Raw genomic sequence first — 16,570 nt, forward strand, 5'->3', positions numbered from 1 at the left:
TATTGAAGAATGCATCCAAACAACTGTCATTTTCACATTTTATTCTATTCTATACTGTTTGTGGATGAAATTACATTTTATCTGTTAACTAATTTTATATTTAGTTTGTTTATACATCTTCTTGAAGGCAGTTTGAATCAGGTTATAGTTCTGTCAATTTTAATATTGTGGGTTTAAGTTTTTGTGATTCGTTATACAATGTGTTGGTCACCTTGAATGCCCCATAGTGGTTGATTCTATTCTATTCTATTCTATTCTATTCTATTCTATTCCCATCCAATGATTTGATATGATATGATATTGATTCATTGATTCATTCATTTATTCATTCATTCACTGTGAAAAATGTTCATTACCCAGCATGCTTTCTTTCTTGTGACTTGAAGAGAAGCAGGTAAATGTAGTATTTATTTTATCTCATCACAATTTTTTTTTTGCCTGAATTTAAAGTAGGTTGTAAGCTGCAAATACTAACATGTTCCCTGTATTTCAAACTAAAACCGTCTTAATAGCACACAGCAGGAAACAGTTTATTGTTATCTTTGGATCACAACGGCTGCAAACCAGCAGTATGTTTTTACATGAATAGCGTAAGGAAGGCCAGCGCAGACCAAACATTAGCACTCGGTGGGAGACAAACTATGTGCACTGTGAGAGCTGAGGTGAGTGTGAAATGTTGGGAGAGTTGGTATCCCACAAGAAACATTCTTAACAACGGCACATAGAAGAAAAAAAACACCCTTAACCCCCTCTTGCTTCCAAAATTGACCTTGAACATAAATGTTGTCCATACAATCATAAACATAAAATGCCATTAGTCATGAATGTATCCATTCCGTCAACTCTCTTACATCAGACAGTTCATCCACAAGTGGAAATAATAAGAGGTGGGCCGGGGGGATGGGGGGAGGGGGGGGGGGGGGGGGGGGGCGGTCAAAAGCCTCCTCTGAAAAAAAAGAAAGAAAAAGACAGATAACATAAGTAGTTTATGATTCATATGATTAATAATACGTTTTTTCAAAATGTAACCATTTATTGAAGGCGTCAAACCTGTAGGACACTCGATTGTCTTGCTTAAAACAGTAAAAGAAAAAGTCAAATTTGGAAAATGTTTAGCATGAGAATCATCTTGAGTAAAATAAATAGTGAGCGTGAATATTAAATACTTTGTTTAAAAAAAATGTATCATAACAGCTCTCTCAGAAATATTTCTTTATTATGCAACAGGAAAACAGACTTTGTGGCCTCCAGTCAATCCTTACCTGTTGTTCACACAGCCTTTGTGCTGGAAGTAATAATAATAATAATAATAAGAAGAAGAAGAAGAAGAAGAAGAAGAAGAAGAAGAAGAAGAAGAAGAAGAAGAAGAAGAAGAATTATAATCATAATTATAATCATAATTATAATAACAATCATAATAATCATAATCATAATTTAAAAAATCTGAATTTCCAATAGTTAGGTTTTTGGATGGATGGATGGTTTATTGGTTTATTTATGTGTCAGGTTGTTCAAATAACAATGTTTTATTATTATATTAAATATTAACATTGATGAGATGACAAATCACGGTAAATTTCAATACATTTAAATGAATAGAATTATGAATTATTTAAAGAAATTAAGTGTAACCTGCTAATTACAACCTGCAGTGTTGAAAAAAAATAAAGGTCTTTATATTCCAACCCACAAACTAAACTCCTCAACTTCACTCAACTAAACTTTTCCCACATGAAGACATAAAGGTGGATATCTAATATTTAGTCCAATAACACAAGAAAGAAACTGAACTGGTGGAATTAACCCAAGCAGATGAGTTGTATTTAGCTGTATAGGTTCAGAGATTTTATTGTTATTGTTAGAGATTTTAGGAGCAACGGTAGTTTTCATTTAGGTCCTCCGTAGTTGAAGAAAATGGAATAGGGCATTACTTTGAAAGGATAAGTAAAAGCTATGATTATATTGTGTTACCACAGTCAAGCCTGCGGTCATACTCGGCAGATGTAAGTCAATGGTTGAATGAAATATATTTCTTAGTGTCACAGAGCTTCACATTGTCACGGGCTTATCAACACTGATTATGTAATTTCACTGAGTTCAATAATACACATATTAAAAAAAACAACACTTTTGACACTGTAGGGATTACATCCAGCAGGAGGCCATCCACCTGAAGAGGAAACAGCGTGAATGTGCCTGTTAGATCGTGTCACTTGCTTGAAGTCCAGATAATCTAAGCCCCTGGCCTCCTCCGACATGTTTTCCTGCAAATTAAACTTGTCCACTCACTGACAAAATGTTAAAAGGATAGAAAATGACTACCTGAAAATATCACTGGGTCCAGCGGTTCGCCTGTTTGTGAGGAATGACTTCCACATTAACTTCCACATTCTTTATCAATGCTACTTTCTCCTCCTGACACACTGGTCACCGCAACCGTTGTGCAACAGCATAATTAGTCACAGAGAGCAGGTGTTATGCAATTTATCATTTATGCAATTCTACATTTTCCCCTACCTTTAATCAATGATGTGCGTGGTTGTGAAGGCTTATTATAATTAACAATTCCCCAAAACAAACAATGCATATCTATAATTGTATCTGTGTTATCTGTCACCATTAAACTCTGTTTGCACAAACAAATTACGGTACACATTACAACAAAATGTTGATGTCAGGTTACATAGTAATTTGACTTTATAATTTGTCCAGTCTGCTGGTGAACACCTTCATCGGCTTTAGAAGTGGGCTGTTGTGTGTCCTTTAGTCTGCAATCTGTGTAGTATCCACCAATGCCCAACACCCTTATTATTCCATCAGCGACCTGCCAGTGTGGAGGAGAGTGAAAACAGGGTCAACAAGAGACTGAGCAGTAAACACACAAACAGCGCCAAATTAGAATACTGATGTTGTTTTTTTAAATTCTCAAGCAGAGCCTTCACGTCAGCCTGGTACATGCTTGAGAGATACCAGAGCCCATTTGGATTGTAAATATGTGGCATAAGTAAAGTACGGTGCGTTTTCCATCTATCTTGTGTATGTGCTTTACTCCAGGGGTGTGTCCTAATAGTCCCTCCTCTCTCCTATTAGTCCCTCCTATCTCCTTTCCTATCCATGATAAAGAACATTGGAATTCTCTATAAGCTAAGGAAAGGAGGCTCAATGCTTCCTTTAGAACCTCCTCTAACCTAGGAAACACTGACGCTTTCTTTAGAACCTCCTCTAGCCTAGGAAACACTGATGCTTCCTTTAGAACCTCCTCTAGCCTAGGAACCACTGACGCTTTCTTTAGAACCTCCTCTAGCCTAGGAAACACTGATGCTTCCTTTAGAACCTCCTTCAGCCTAGGAACCACTGATGCTTCCTTTAGAACCTCCTTTAGCCTAGGAACCACTGATGCTTCCTTTAGAACCTCCTTCAGCCTAGGAACTACTGATGCTTCCTTTACCAAAGGAGACCAGCTCATGTTCCCCACAATTCCTTGTGGCGACATTTAAAGGAACCCGCTCATCGGAGCGTTCAGGGAAACTCAGGATGACTGAAAAAGGAGCAGATCATGTAAGTTACCAAAGCAATAATCTGCCTAGAACAACTTGAAATCATCAAGAACCCAGAACCCAACTAGGAATATTCTGGATGTTGTAGAACCAACACAGTAAAGTCCAGTTTCTGTGCAGCCTATTCTCACTCTGATTGGTTCTTTATTCACCTGCAGCCGTTTCCCTTTAGTTCCTGTTTTCCTTTGATTTACATTCCAACCTTGAGATATTTGACATTATATCAGTGGTGAGAGCCTCAGGGGGAAGGGAGAGAAATGAGCTTTTTGTAGTCCATTTTCAGAAATGTGTGGTTTCTTCACCATGGCAGACGTCACTAACCAGCGCCACCGTCAGATTATTATTAGGCCACCTAGTGGAAGTGTGGTTTGATCGCCAAAACAACATGATCACCTTTCCTAACTCCTTTAGGAAGGCTTCCAACACCTGTCCCTAACCCTGTGACATTATCCAGGGGGGTTAAGGAAAGGTGGATAGGAAAGGAGATAGGAGGGATAGGAAGCAGCCCAGGTATGGGTGTGATGGCACTGACTGAAAGACGGAGAATATCCTGGACCGGCACTGGAGGCACCCGAGCAAAATCGGACCTAATAGACTCGTGAATTCTTTTGCAATGGCTTTATTTGAGGTTTTTTTTTTTTTTTTCGTATCAGAGCTTCCATCAGAACAAACAAATAGGGCAGAAAAGGAAATCTCCTGCTGTCAGAGACTCGCTTGCAGGGAAACAAACATCAAATGTCACCATGTCACTGTGTGACAATGTTCCTCCTCGGGGGGGTTGGGAGACTTTTAAGAACTGAAACCTTAATAACGCAGGAATTACTTTATTTTGTTTTGACAAGGGAGTGATTCGTTTGAGAAGGTGTGACTCAAAATAGGCAACCGTGGTTGTTATTCGTGTTCAAGGTTGAGATTCAGCTGGATTCATTTACTGACCGAAAATAACTCCCCTTTTCTCGCTCGCTCAGCCGCAGTGTTTTCCTCTGTCACACAGGAATGTATTCCTCCTCCCTGGGTGGATAAAGAAAAGTCGCGTCTGTTATGCATCTTGCAGGAATTCAAGATCATTTTTTGATACGCCTCTCCCTGAATTAATAGGTTCTGTACAAACTGCATCTCGCAGCAGCTGAGTTGACAGTCTATAGGAGTCCCTACACCTGAACGCAGAGGAGCCCTCTTAAAAGATGGATGTTTTCACATCGTCTCAGACGGTAAAAGTCTGCACCATTTCAAGCACCTTTGAGGCATTTGTCAGATTATGACCGGCAGATTATTTGGCAAAGTAATTGTCCCCAGGTGTTACGAGCATCCCAAGCCAATTCTCCACCCCCGTGATCCTCAACTGTAGAGATTAGGCTCAGAGGAAAATCTCTTCCCCCGACGAAAAGGAGGGGGAAGAAAGAGGTACAAACAGCAGAAACGCACTAAGTACGTGTAGCCAATCAGCTTTCTGCTTTGCCTGAGTAGCCTCTCCCTCTGGGCCTGTTGATCCAAGAAAAGAAAAGCCCCCCCCCCCGGTCCGGTAATACCTGCATGATGAGTGCCACAGTACTGCGAGCTGCAGTAACCGAACTCAATCCCACCGTCTCAATGCGCCACACAGCCACAGACTGACTGAACAGGCCTGAGAGCAGCCAGCGCAAAAACACACTGAAGCTCTTTACAGCCACCTGCTGTGCCTCATGCAATACAGCATTCTGCACTAATGGCACTTTAAATGAAAGACACATAGTGTGTTGTTGAAGTTGTTTTCTGAGCTCAACAATTGAGTTCGGCTACACTTTATTTTGTGAGCGTGTAACTTCCTAATAGTTTCCATTTGCAAAACAAATTGAACGGTTTACTTCAGGAGTTTGACTCCACTTTGGAGTGGAGTGACCCTTAAGTGATATCGGTGAAGTACTGTACTGTAACACGAGAAAAAGGTTGTCAGAACACAGTTCAAACACAGATACACACATCACACTTGTGTATTTTAAAGAGGCCAGGTCACCTCAGATGCATGTTTATGGGTTGTTGGAGGAAAGGACGTTTACGCTTTTGATCAATATTATAGGACGTCTGCATTCTCTGCCTTTGTACATTAAGGTGGCAGTTAAAGCAACAAGTATGCATAAATATGTCAATTACTATTTATGGATGAAAATTTTAATAAAATATGTGAATGTGTATATTTGTTGATATATGAAATCATGTACCTGTATATAATCTATAATAGATAGATAGATAGATAGATAGATAGATAGATAGATAGATAGATAGACAGGCAACTATTTGGTCAATGCACAAATAGCTTTCAACATAAAAGCTAGTGTTACTATTATTATTGTTTTTTTATCATCATCTATTATTTCAAACTCTTTTGGTTGGTCTGTTCGAAGTTTTGTCTTTTGTGATTCACATGTTTGGAATAAATAGAAACAATACAATTAAACACTGGAGTACAAGGTCATCTTCTGTGCTCAATTTGTTCATTTTAGAGTTTACTAGGATACACAAAGATGTTCTATTCTGTTATTGTCCATATTTATTCACTTGAGATGCTGACATGGTGCGTGTGCTCAAAGACTTCTATATATTTTCTATATCAATATACTTTCTAAGCATTTTAACCGTTTCATTGCATCAGCTATGTATACGTTTGTATGTTATTGGAATTGTGCTATTCAGTATGCCTGGCATTATTAAAATAAAATATATATATATATATAATGTGACTGCAGAATAAATTGTGGTGCAACAGAAACTGTAATTACTGACTCTTATCTACGAGCCTTGAGCTGTATTGTTGCTCAGGTTCATCGTGGAGCCAATGCATCTGCATGCCAACAGGTCAAAACGTCCTCGGCCGCCGTCAATCCTGCTTCACACGACTTAATGAGACACACAAAGGTCAAAGGTCAAAGGTCGTGACATTGTATGACTGAACTGGTACACTGGAGCCGGCGTTGGATGAGAGTTTGTCGGGGATGACTTACAGAACGCGGCGTCTCAGAACACGAGCTCGGACTCACACTCACAATCTACACCGAGACGACTCTCCTCTCCGGTGATTACATCCTCTGCACACAAAGCGCAAGCGGCGTGATTTTTCTCCTGCGTGTCCCCATTAATAGAAAATTCTGTTCACACACGGCGGCAAATGAGTCCAACGCAGAGGTAAATTCCACAATTAAGCTTTGGAAAAGTCATTAATAATGAGGCGAATGGAAGTGTGTCCTGCATGAGGAAAATCCTGTCGGTGTGGGATTTGTGGTGCATTCAAATATTGAGACACGCGAATTGGGAAATGCGATGAAATTATATTAAATCGTCATGTCCATTCTGAGTCGAGTGATTTAGTTTGTACTTACCCGTGTTTGAATCGCTCACCACAGGTGTTACACAGACCAGCACATCCCATCTATTCCCAGACTCAAGTCGCCCCTTAGCGTAGATTCATAAGCTGTATTTTAAGGTTACGGCTTCTCTCTGCCTCCAGGTGTTTAGTTTTAGGACCAGCTCCTTTTCCTTTTTGTTTTACAGGTTTTTGTCTCTATAAACTGACTCTTGTCAAGTCCAGGAAAAAGCTGCCAAGTGCAGTCTTTCTCTCACCATTCTCCTTATTAATTAGGATTCACCGGAGCTAATTCATTATGGTAATGCTGCCACTGAACCGTTGGAATAGATTAGAGCAGAGACACCCTTCCTCTTTTAAATACGCACAACCAAACAAATAGCAACAGGGTGATTTCTCTTTTTAAAGATCTGGTGTCTTTACATCACAATCGGACAGAAAATGAGGAAGGCGGCCAGATGAAACTTCTAGAGCTCCCAGACTTCTGAAACAAGTCTGGCTTCCAGACCTCTCGGCTCAGTCATTTGCATTCTGATAATACGGCTGCATCGCCGGCTGCTGACAAGTTCACGAAGGCCACATTTGATCCTTTATTTCAAATTAATGAAGAGCGCTGGCACTGGCTGCATGTGATTTAACCTCACGGTGCCACCGGCACATGGCAACGGGCTGAAAACTAAGCGGCTGAATCGAGCAGGACATTCACATCGATGACTTCTGGTGGAGTACTCTCATCGCCAAGATTAACTCCAGCCTGACGACGTGCAATAACGTTGCGTTTTGTGACAACGATATGATTTGGGATCATTTCTAATAAAAAAACAAAAAACATGTAGCTCACTCCGCCGCCGCGCGATCAGCTCCTGGCTCGGTGTTGGAGACAAAAGACTTAACGCCACAGCCGTGTCGCGCTGGAGCGCCTCGGTAACGAGATGGAAACCTTGTCGGTGTGTGTGTGTGTGTGTGTGTGTGTGTGTTTCACCATCGCAGCACGTGACTGATGAGCAGCTCTATTATAATCATCCCGATTCACACCAGGACTCTCTCCACCCGTCGGCTGATAATTAAGCTGATTTAGTCACACTCCAAAAGACCAATGACGCGCGAGGATACTTCAACTAAACGCCACAGATCTAAATAACTTTTAATTTCAGCATAAAGGATTCTTGAGTGTACATTACCAGTGGGATTACATGTCGCCTCGTCAGTGTGGTTTAGTACAATTGTGAAGACGTATACAGCAGGAGTTTTAATAAATAAGTACAGTGTTGGTTAATGCAGAGTGAAGAAGACTCGTGGTGGAGTCGAGTCAAGGGGAGTCTTGCTTTAAAAATGTTTTTGGTAGTTTTTTTTAAGTCAATGTTTCTGTCGTCTCTTTATTCCCACCAAGTATCCATTCTCCGTACGCGTACTCTCTGCTTGTAGTGGTACTCTTTCAGGTGCTTCTTCAGAGCGTTTGGAATGGGGAGCATGTTGATGCCGTCGTAAGTGGTGCAGCTGCTGATGACCGCCCTGCAGACGTGCTGCAGGCTGAAGGGCTGCGAGCGGTGGATGGGGTTGGACAGGAGGGGCTCGAAGAACATGCAGGAGTTGGGGTCCTTGTAATGCTCCAGCAGCCCCGTCACTGTGGGCGCGTGGAAGACACTGGGGTCATGAACATCGAAGCTGAAGTTGTGGTTCCACTGTTCGATGCGAGCGTGCAGCGAGCGGCCGTAGCGGCGGAAGCTGACGGAGAAGAGGTAGTCTTCCTGGGCCGAGTCACGCAGAAGGAATGTTCCCTCTGGCTTCCCTTCCAGCAGCGTCTCGGCCTCGTAGCGGTCCATGACCCCCCAGTAACACGGCAGGTTGGTGATCTGCAGCAGGTCCGGAACTAAACAGTGGATGTAATCGATCTGAGTGTGGATACGGTAGCTGTCGTGAGACTTGGGATGCTCAGCGGGAGGAAGTATGGCTCTGGAAGTGGAATTGGTCGGCGTGACCTCCGGGTCCACCAGAGGGTCCGAGGCAGTGTCGCAGGTGTGGACCGAGGCCGAAGCCGAAGCCGAAGCTGAGGCCACCACCTCGTCCAGAGTGTCCAAGCAGCTCTGCAGCAGGAGCTGATGCTGCTGCTGCCTCTGGAGGAGAAGCTGCTGCTGCTGCTGCTGCTGCTGCTGCTCCTGCTGCTGCTGCTCCTGCTGCTGCTGCTCCTGCTGCTGCTGCTGCTGCTCCTGCTGCTGCTGCTGCTGAGCAGCGGCCCGGTCGGTCCCGGACAATTCATTCATACCGTGAGCCAGCTTCGGGCCGTGCTTGTAAAGAGGGTTAATCTGAGCCGTCACCTCAAACGTGTGTATTTCCGCATTGGGTGGCGGCTCCACGCCCTGCTCGATGCTGATGCGCCGGCGCTCCCTCAACCTGTCATCCACATCCTCCACAACGGTCGCCATGGCGGGAGTCGGGGCGCTGCAGACCACCGCGGAATCCAGCAGGGGAGGCTGGGTAATGGGGGCTGTGTGCTGCTTAATGAGATTCCACTTCTGAGCCAGCTCGGATCCCACGGGGAACGGGCAGTCGTCCAACATCAACTCACTCAGATGGATCTTGCGCCTGGAGGAAGTGCAGGCGGTCGATGCTGAAAGGGCCTGAGGACTCGGAGCTGGTGCCGCCACGCTGTGCGTCTTTATCGGGAAACACTGCCCCATTGCATCTTGGATTTTTTGCCTGAGAGTGCGGCTGCTGTTGGAGCCTCTGCCTTCGCCTTCGCCGCACGGCGGGAGCTCTGCCGCAGAGCTCGCGGCTCCGACGCTCGGCCTGGCCGTCGCCCGCTCCGGTCCCAGTAATGAGGCGGCCACGTCCAGGCCCTGCCATCGCCAGCCGTCCCTCAGGGGGGAGGACGACGATTGGTCCCTGCTCTCCAGTTCATTCAGCAGCTCGCCGTACTCAAAGCCGTCGCTGACGGGCCGCTCCGCCGCCGCCGCCGCTTCGTGGCTGGAAAGGCCCTTTTTCTTCCCCTTCCCGCCTTTCCATCCGCTGCCGGCGTCCCGCCTCTCCTCTGACCGGCTCTGTCTCACTTTGGGACGGGCCCCTCGCTCTCGATCCTTCCCTCGGTTTCCTCCCGACTCCCTTGGTGACGACATGTCGGACGGGGAGCCGCAGCGGCTCCAGTTTCAGTCCTCCTTTCTGACTTTGAAGTTATCTTCTAGTCGAGGTTTCCCGAGCACATTCCTGGTTTAAGGTCATCGTCGGCGTCGATGCGCTGAAGCCGCCGACACACCTGCAACACAAATGGAGAAAAGACAAGAAATCAGAAACTCAAACAATTGTGGATATTGTAATTCTCCTGGTGCTGCGCGCTCAGTTGCCACTTTATTGCATACACTCATCTGAAAGTGATGCAATCCCACACCACCGGCCGTGCCGAGAATTTCACCGGTTTTCACTCATTTTTGAAAAGTGATCTAGAGCTGCAACGATCTCAGTAATGATCAGTTTGCTTATAGAGTCTTAATGTTAAATACGCTTTAACAGTTTGAGGTGCTGCTGATTAGACCGGACCATGCTGAGCAGCTACTTAAGTGTGGCTTCAGATTTAAAAAACATAATACAACACTCATGGGAAATCTGTTGGCATAATAACAGATTAAATAAAACTGAACATTTTTCTTTGCTTTACAAGGTTTTTAATATTGAGCCATAAACTCTCTATATCAGGCTATTAAAGGGCCCAACTGGTGTTTTACAGCAGGCCAATATTAACTACCAAAACTCTGACTTTGCAAGTGATGAGAGTGATGATTCCTTTTTGTTTTTTTCTCCCGTCGTCAATTCGACAGTACTAAATCTTCTCCACTGTATCTTTAACTTGGAGCCGTGAAGCAGATTGCAGTTGATTGTCTAAATAAATAACTATTATGTGGAGATTAAAAAAGGCGACTGTGGTGAAGTGTGACAAATGCAATGAGATTTATTTCAATTTGCAATATTAAAATCCAATAGACTAGCAAAGCAACTTTCACTTCATGTTTGATCCTCAGGTAAGCCCATATTTAATCCAAAACGCCCAGTGTAACAAGAGAGCAACAAATTAAATATAAATATGATCAGTTTGATAAACCACACCACATTTTCAGCTGCACTTCAGTTCTGGAAGATTCTGACTTTGATAATAAAAAAAAGCTCTCCATGTGGATGAACATCTCATGTATTCAAAAGAAATTAATTCATTAACTCAATTTAATACCACAGTTTATTATTAACTCATCAGGTTCCTGAAAACAGTGGAAATGACTGAAATAACTTCCTTGTCTGAATACTTAGCCGGCTCAAAATGATTTAATGAGTTTATCTCAGATCAGATGAGGTCAAGCACATCAAGATCATATGAATTCAAGACGACAAGAACCATGTGAGGATTTTTTGCTTTCATCAGAAAAGTGATTGAAGATAGAAATTAGAAAAAATATTTCCTTATTTAGTACCATGCTGTGTATGTCTGAGAGAAATAGTTTTTCCAACAAGAAAACATCTTATTGGTTCCTGAGTTACTCTGCACCGAAGTACAGCAATCCCACTCATCTATGGCAGGACTGCAACGTTTATGACCAAAAGAGTCGTTTCTGTCACTTTCAACCAAATTAAATGAGTAGAGCCGCAAAACAAGTTAACCTTTAAATTGAATCGAACATAGCTTCAAAAGTTTCAGATATGGTTTTGATATATGTACAGAAATTTTGCATTGATGAAGTTTTAATCACGGTTTAGGCTAGAAAACATTTCATTACATTTTCAGCTGATTTTAAAACTGATTTTATAGGGGGGGGTTTTTTGGGGGGTGGGGACAATTATGACATTTCAGCTTTTTAACAATTTTGGCTTACTTTTAAGCAGTTGTGCATGTGTTCCCTGATTTTTAAGGTTTTTTCTTGTCATTAAGCTGCTTCAGCATTTATGGAAGTTTAAGCTTTTTCCCCCATTTTAGTTATTTTTCAAACCCCTTTTTAGCCAAGACTTTATGGAATCACAGGAGTGCCAAAATGAAAAGGAAACAAATGTGGAAATATAAAGAGAATCAATAATACATAAAATATACAAAGGTGGTCATATTCCTTTTCTATCTCGACTTTGCTTATTCCATTTTGTCAACGCTTCTCCTGTTTTGTCTTTGTCTTTTCCATTTGCTCTTTGTCATTGCATTTACTGGATGAGTCAAGCCGTCTAGAAAAGACAAAAGCAATACAATGCAAATCAGCGAGGGCTGTGGGCGGGTCTTTCTGTTCAGGGTGACTAGTCCATACCTGATCACACCATTCCTGCTTGCAGTGGCTATGTAGTAGCAGGAAGTAGACGCATATGCACGTTTATTTGAAGTAAAGGAGGGAAAGTTAAATATGACGGACATGGACAAATTGAGAAAAGGCTACTACATAGCCACTGTACGCCACGGCCTTAGTCACACAGCGAATATATGTTTCCTCTCAAGTCCCAAATGCCGTCTCTCGTTCATTGGTAAATCCGGAAATATAAATACGACGACGAGTGGACACGCCCACATTACACCAAAAACCAACATAACCAGCAGATTCTTATTTAAACAAAATACTTTTGTTACCAAAACAAAGAAATTACATTTACAATATTGTACAAGAAATAAGAAATGTGTAAAAGAAAAAATTAATTTAATACTTCAAACTTATTCTTAAAGCAACAGTGCCATCTATTGACATGAACAGACATTGCTCAACATGACGTCCTTCAAGCAGAAATGGTGTGATCAGGTATGGACTAGCCCCCCTGAACAGAAAGACCCGCCCACAGCCCTTTCTGATTTGCATTGTATGGCTTTTGTCTTTTCTAGACGGCTAGACTCATCGAGTGAATGCAATGACAAAAAGCAAATGGAAAAGACAAAGACAAAACAGGAGAAGTGTTGACAAAATGGAATAAGCAAAGACAAGATAGAAAAAGAATATGACTACCGTTATATATTTTTTTGCATTATTGATTCTCTTTATATTTCCACATTTATTTCATTTTAATTTTGGCACTCCTGAGATTCCATAAGACTTAAGAGTCCTTTTGAAAACGATCGGTGTGTGAATAATCTAAAACTTGTATAAAATGTTTATTTACATGTAATTTTCTGAAAGCTTCAGGGAGCCGCTGCAGAAGGGCTGAAGAGCCACATGTGGCTCCAGAGATCTAGCCAATGTCATCAGGTAATAATTTTTCTTACAAATACAATTTAGGAATACTAGAATAATCCTTTGAGAGTCTCAACATTAACCCGTTCAAGATTAGAGAAACATGTAAGCCAATATAACAGAAGATCTGTTCTGACAAACTTCCAGCAGAATCACTTCAAAAACTGTCTGCAAGGAAAGTCTTAACTAATCATTCACTTTTAATTATGTTTCTCATTCTGCAACGGGTATTCAGTTTCTCACAGTACCATATACTGCTCAGAAATGATTGTTTTAGCCATCAGACTGGAAAAGTAAGAGATAAAAGATGAATAACGCGTGTTATTACTTTACTACTTCAATGTAACAGAAACTCATTATTACCACACATATTAGTGCTAATTTTGGTCGGATATAAAAAGTTGTATAGTAATAACTATATCATTCTCCTCAAAAATAAAATCGAGCCGAGAAGTATGTCAGAACGACCTCATATGATGCTTGAAGACGTCACAGAACGGAGATATGACATTACTACTGTCTGCTTCTACTTTTATAGGTTGTATAACTCCAATTTGAAAACTAGTTTACTGTGCCAACATCTTATGAAACCACCACCTTGGTTGAAGTATCGACAACAAGGTGTTAGATTTGGACCCAGAGGAGAAGTAAGAACTGAGTCAAGATTATTGCTCTGGCCATAAAATAACATTTACAACCACAAATACCTTTATTCTTAACATGCAAAGTTCATCCCCACACCTGAAATACCTAATTCATCACGTGTTCAATGATTATCATGATGATGAACTGGTTTGATTTATTTAATAGTGACATCTAAGTGTAGCCATGATTAAACAACTGTCCAACAATGAAATTAATCAGCTATACTATTAAATATTAGCAGGAATTAGACTTATAAGGTCTTGAAAACCTGCAAGGAAGCACTTAGAGGAGTTTGCAAGTACATTCGACTAAAGTTTAAAAACCAGATAGACTAAAGGATGTCAGATGGTTTAAGATTTTTGCCAAAACAACCATATTTGAGGTCAATTTAAATATTTTATATAAAGAAGAAGGGAAAAAAGGCATCAGAGATGAACAACTGAAATCACACCAGCTGGCTATTGTCCGGAGATCATGGGCGGTCCATTACAACTACAGAAATACCAACTATTTCCTCGATAACTTCAGGTTTAGTTTTTTTGAGTTGAGTATTTTAAAGTCTTTTTTTCAGGCAAATTCCACGCATCAGACACACAAACAGAATCTAAACACCACAGCTAGCAGCGTTAGCAGCGTTAGCCAGCTGCTGTTTACACTGAGCCCAGTTAGCATGGCAGCTAACTTGGCTACTCTTCACTAAGAGAGGATCGGCCGGGTCTGCACACTCTTAAAACCCATTTTAACGGCCGCGACACAATTTGTGAACATACCCGAGCAGGTGCGGCGAAGTTTGGAGACGGAAAAGCTTCAGTTTCTCCTTAAATAAACTAATGACACTAGCAGCGAGGCGGCTAGTCCGCGTTAGCTCGATGATGAACCGCTGAAGCTGAGTGACCCGGATGTAAAAATATAAATTAAAAAAAAATTATTTAAAACTTTAGTGGTAAATTTAAAACAAACAAATAAATGAAAGCTTTGGAAATTTGAGTTCTTCATTAAGTGTATCATTAACAAAAAATGTATTTAAAAAAAGGCAGATATATCAAATTATGACCCGATTAAACTAAATAATTCAAGCACATTTTCATAAATCACAAGATTATCACAACAGTAAGCACTAAAATAAATTATTAAACAAGATTATGTTAAGAATGTATCAAATATACAAGTCTGTTATTTTTGATCAAGATATCAATTTCAGTACAGTACATTTTATAAAGTAGGAACTGCAGAACCTCAAATTCCACTGAGCTTTTCAACTAAATTAAAGTCAGCAAAAGTGATTTAGAGGACTGTAAATATAAATGACTGGCATGATGGTGTAGTGCTTAGTACAGGTATGGACATAATAAGTGGCCCTTTAAGCGCTGCTTGAACAGCCCTCAGGAAAACCCTGAATCAAATGAAATTGTATGTTATTGACTTTATTATATCTAAAACGGTCACATTTTTCCTGTTATTTGCCATTATTACATTATTGGTTTGGGTCTAGCATCTTGGATGGGAAGGCAAGCAAATGTTCACAAATTTGGTGTTTCACATGGGAAAAAAAGATGGTTAATGAAAAAAATGTAGTTATTATTTACTGGAGTAGAAAAACAAATAATCAGTTGCCCATTCCAAGGTTTACCACTACACTAGATATGACTGTCATGGATGAATCTGAAACAGATTAAATAAAGCTTAAAATATATTTTCTTTAAATGTTCCATCACTTCATATGAAAGACACGTCTTTGCTTGGAAGCTAAAACAAATATGAGCAAATTTAGAAGAGATTTGATGTCTATAGAAAGAGCTAAATCTCTCCTTTGGGTGGATAGAATCAGCTCCTCTATCACATTTATGTCATGAAATAAACACCTCAGTCAAATCAATTTGTTAAAATGGGGTCATGTTTCTGTAGAGAACAAATTGATTGTTCCGTAAAATGCAGATATCCTAGGAGAAGTGGAGCTGGAAATGAATCCTCCGCACATCAAATGTTTATTTAAAGACGCTGGTAAATTAAAAAAAAAAAAAAAAGGTCAGCCGAGACGTTTTGCACACACAATGACGACAAACCACAAGTAAAAGTTGCAAAAGAACTGAACCTCTTTATTTGGAGTCAATGATCCGACGGATGTTGCACTTCAGACCATTCACACATAATGAGTGACAGTAAAAAAGTAGAGTGTAAGCATGTGATGCAAAAAAGGTTCATAAAACATTAGAAAATGTTTGAGGGGGGCGTGATTAGAATTAAATATAAATTGTACAAGACAGATAACTGCAGTGTAGCCAACTGCTGGCTGCATTAATTCAATAACTAAGCCTGGCAGAGACATTTAACATGACCTCAGGACCACTGGGTAGACGTCTCTGTGTGACACAGGCTCTGTACCTCCTGCTGGATGCTCAAAAACACACCAGGCTGAAGTCATGAAGTGCATTTCCCAACTCATTTCACGCATCATTGGAATGTAAACATGGAGTAAACATATTCCTTGGCCTGTTATTAGTGTTCAGTTTACTCATAATCACATCATTTGTGGCTCAGATAAGCATTTGTCATCCCCTGCTGCATCACCTCTGTTGAACACACACACACACACACACACACACACACACACTTCTGCAGGAAGGCTGCTGCATTGTACCTCTGTGACTAGTCGCAGTAATAAGCAGGGCTATCCAACGCAACAGAGGCCATGAAAAGGACGATCTGAGCCATTTGTAACATAACAAGTTGATACACAGTATAATGAAGAGTTGAAAATAAAGACAGCCGAGTCGTAAAGCCGGCATTGTCAACTCACTGAAGTCCGTTGTGGTTGTGATGCTTTGTTATTTTTTTTTTTGTTTTTTTGTTTGTTT

The 16,570-nt window shown here is 41.1% G+C and overlaps 1 protein-coding gene across 1 annotated transcript; it reads right to left on the reverse strand.

Moving 5' to 3' along the window:
* Positions 1-8,002: 8,002 nt before the first annotated feature.
* socs9 (suppressor of cytokine signaling 9) lies at positions 8,003-14,604 on the reverse strand. Its single transcript, XM_080459800.1, has 2 exons — positions 14,486-14,604; positions 8,003-10,144 (listed from the first exon to the last, which is right to left on the reverse strand). The coding sequence occupies exon 2, from the start codon at positions 10,005-10,007 to the stop codon at positions 8,271-8,273; it is 1,737 nt and encodes a 578-aa protein (XP_080315926.1). The 5' UTR covers positions 10,008-10,144; positions 14,486-14,604; the 3' UTR covers positions 8,003-8,270.
* Positions 14,605-16,570: the final 1,966 nt, after the last annotated feature.

The sequence above is a fragment of the Lipophrys pholis genome, assembly GCF_963383615.2.
Source record: "Lipophrys pholis genome assembly, chromosome: 3".
Taxonomy (NCBI): Eukaryota; Metazoa; Chordata; class Actinopteri; order Blenniiformes; family Blenniidae; genus Lipophrys; species Lipophrys pholis.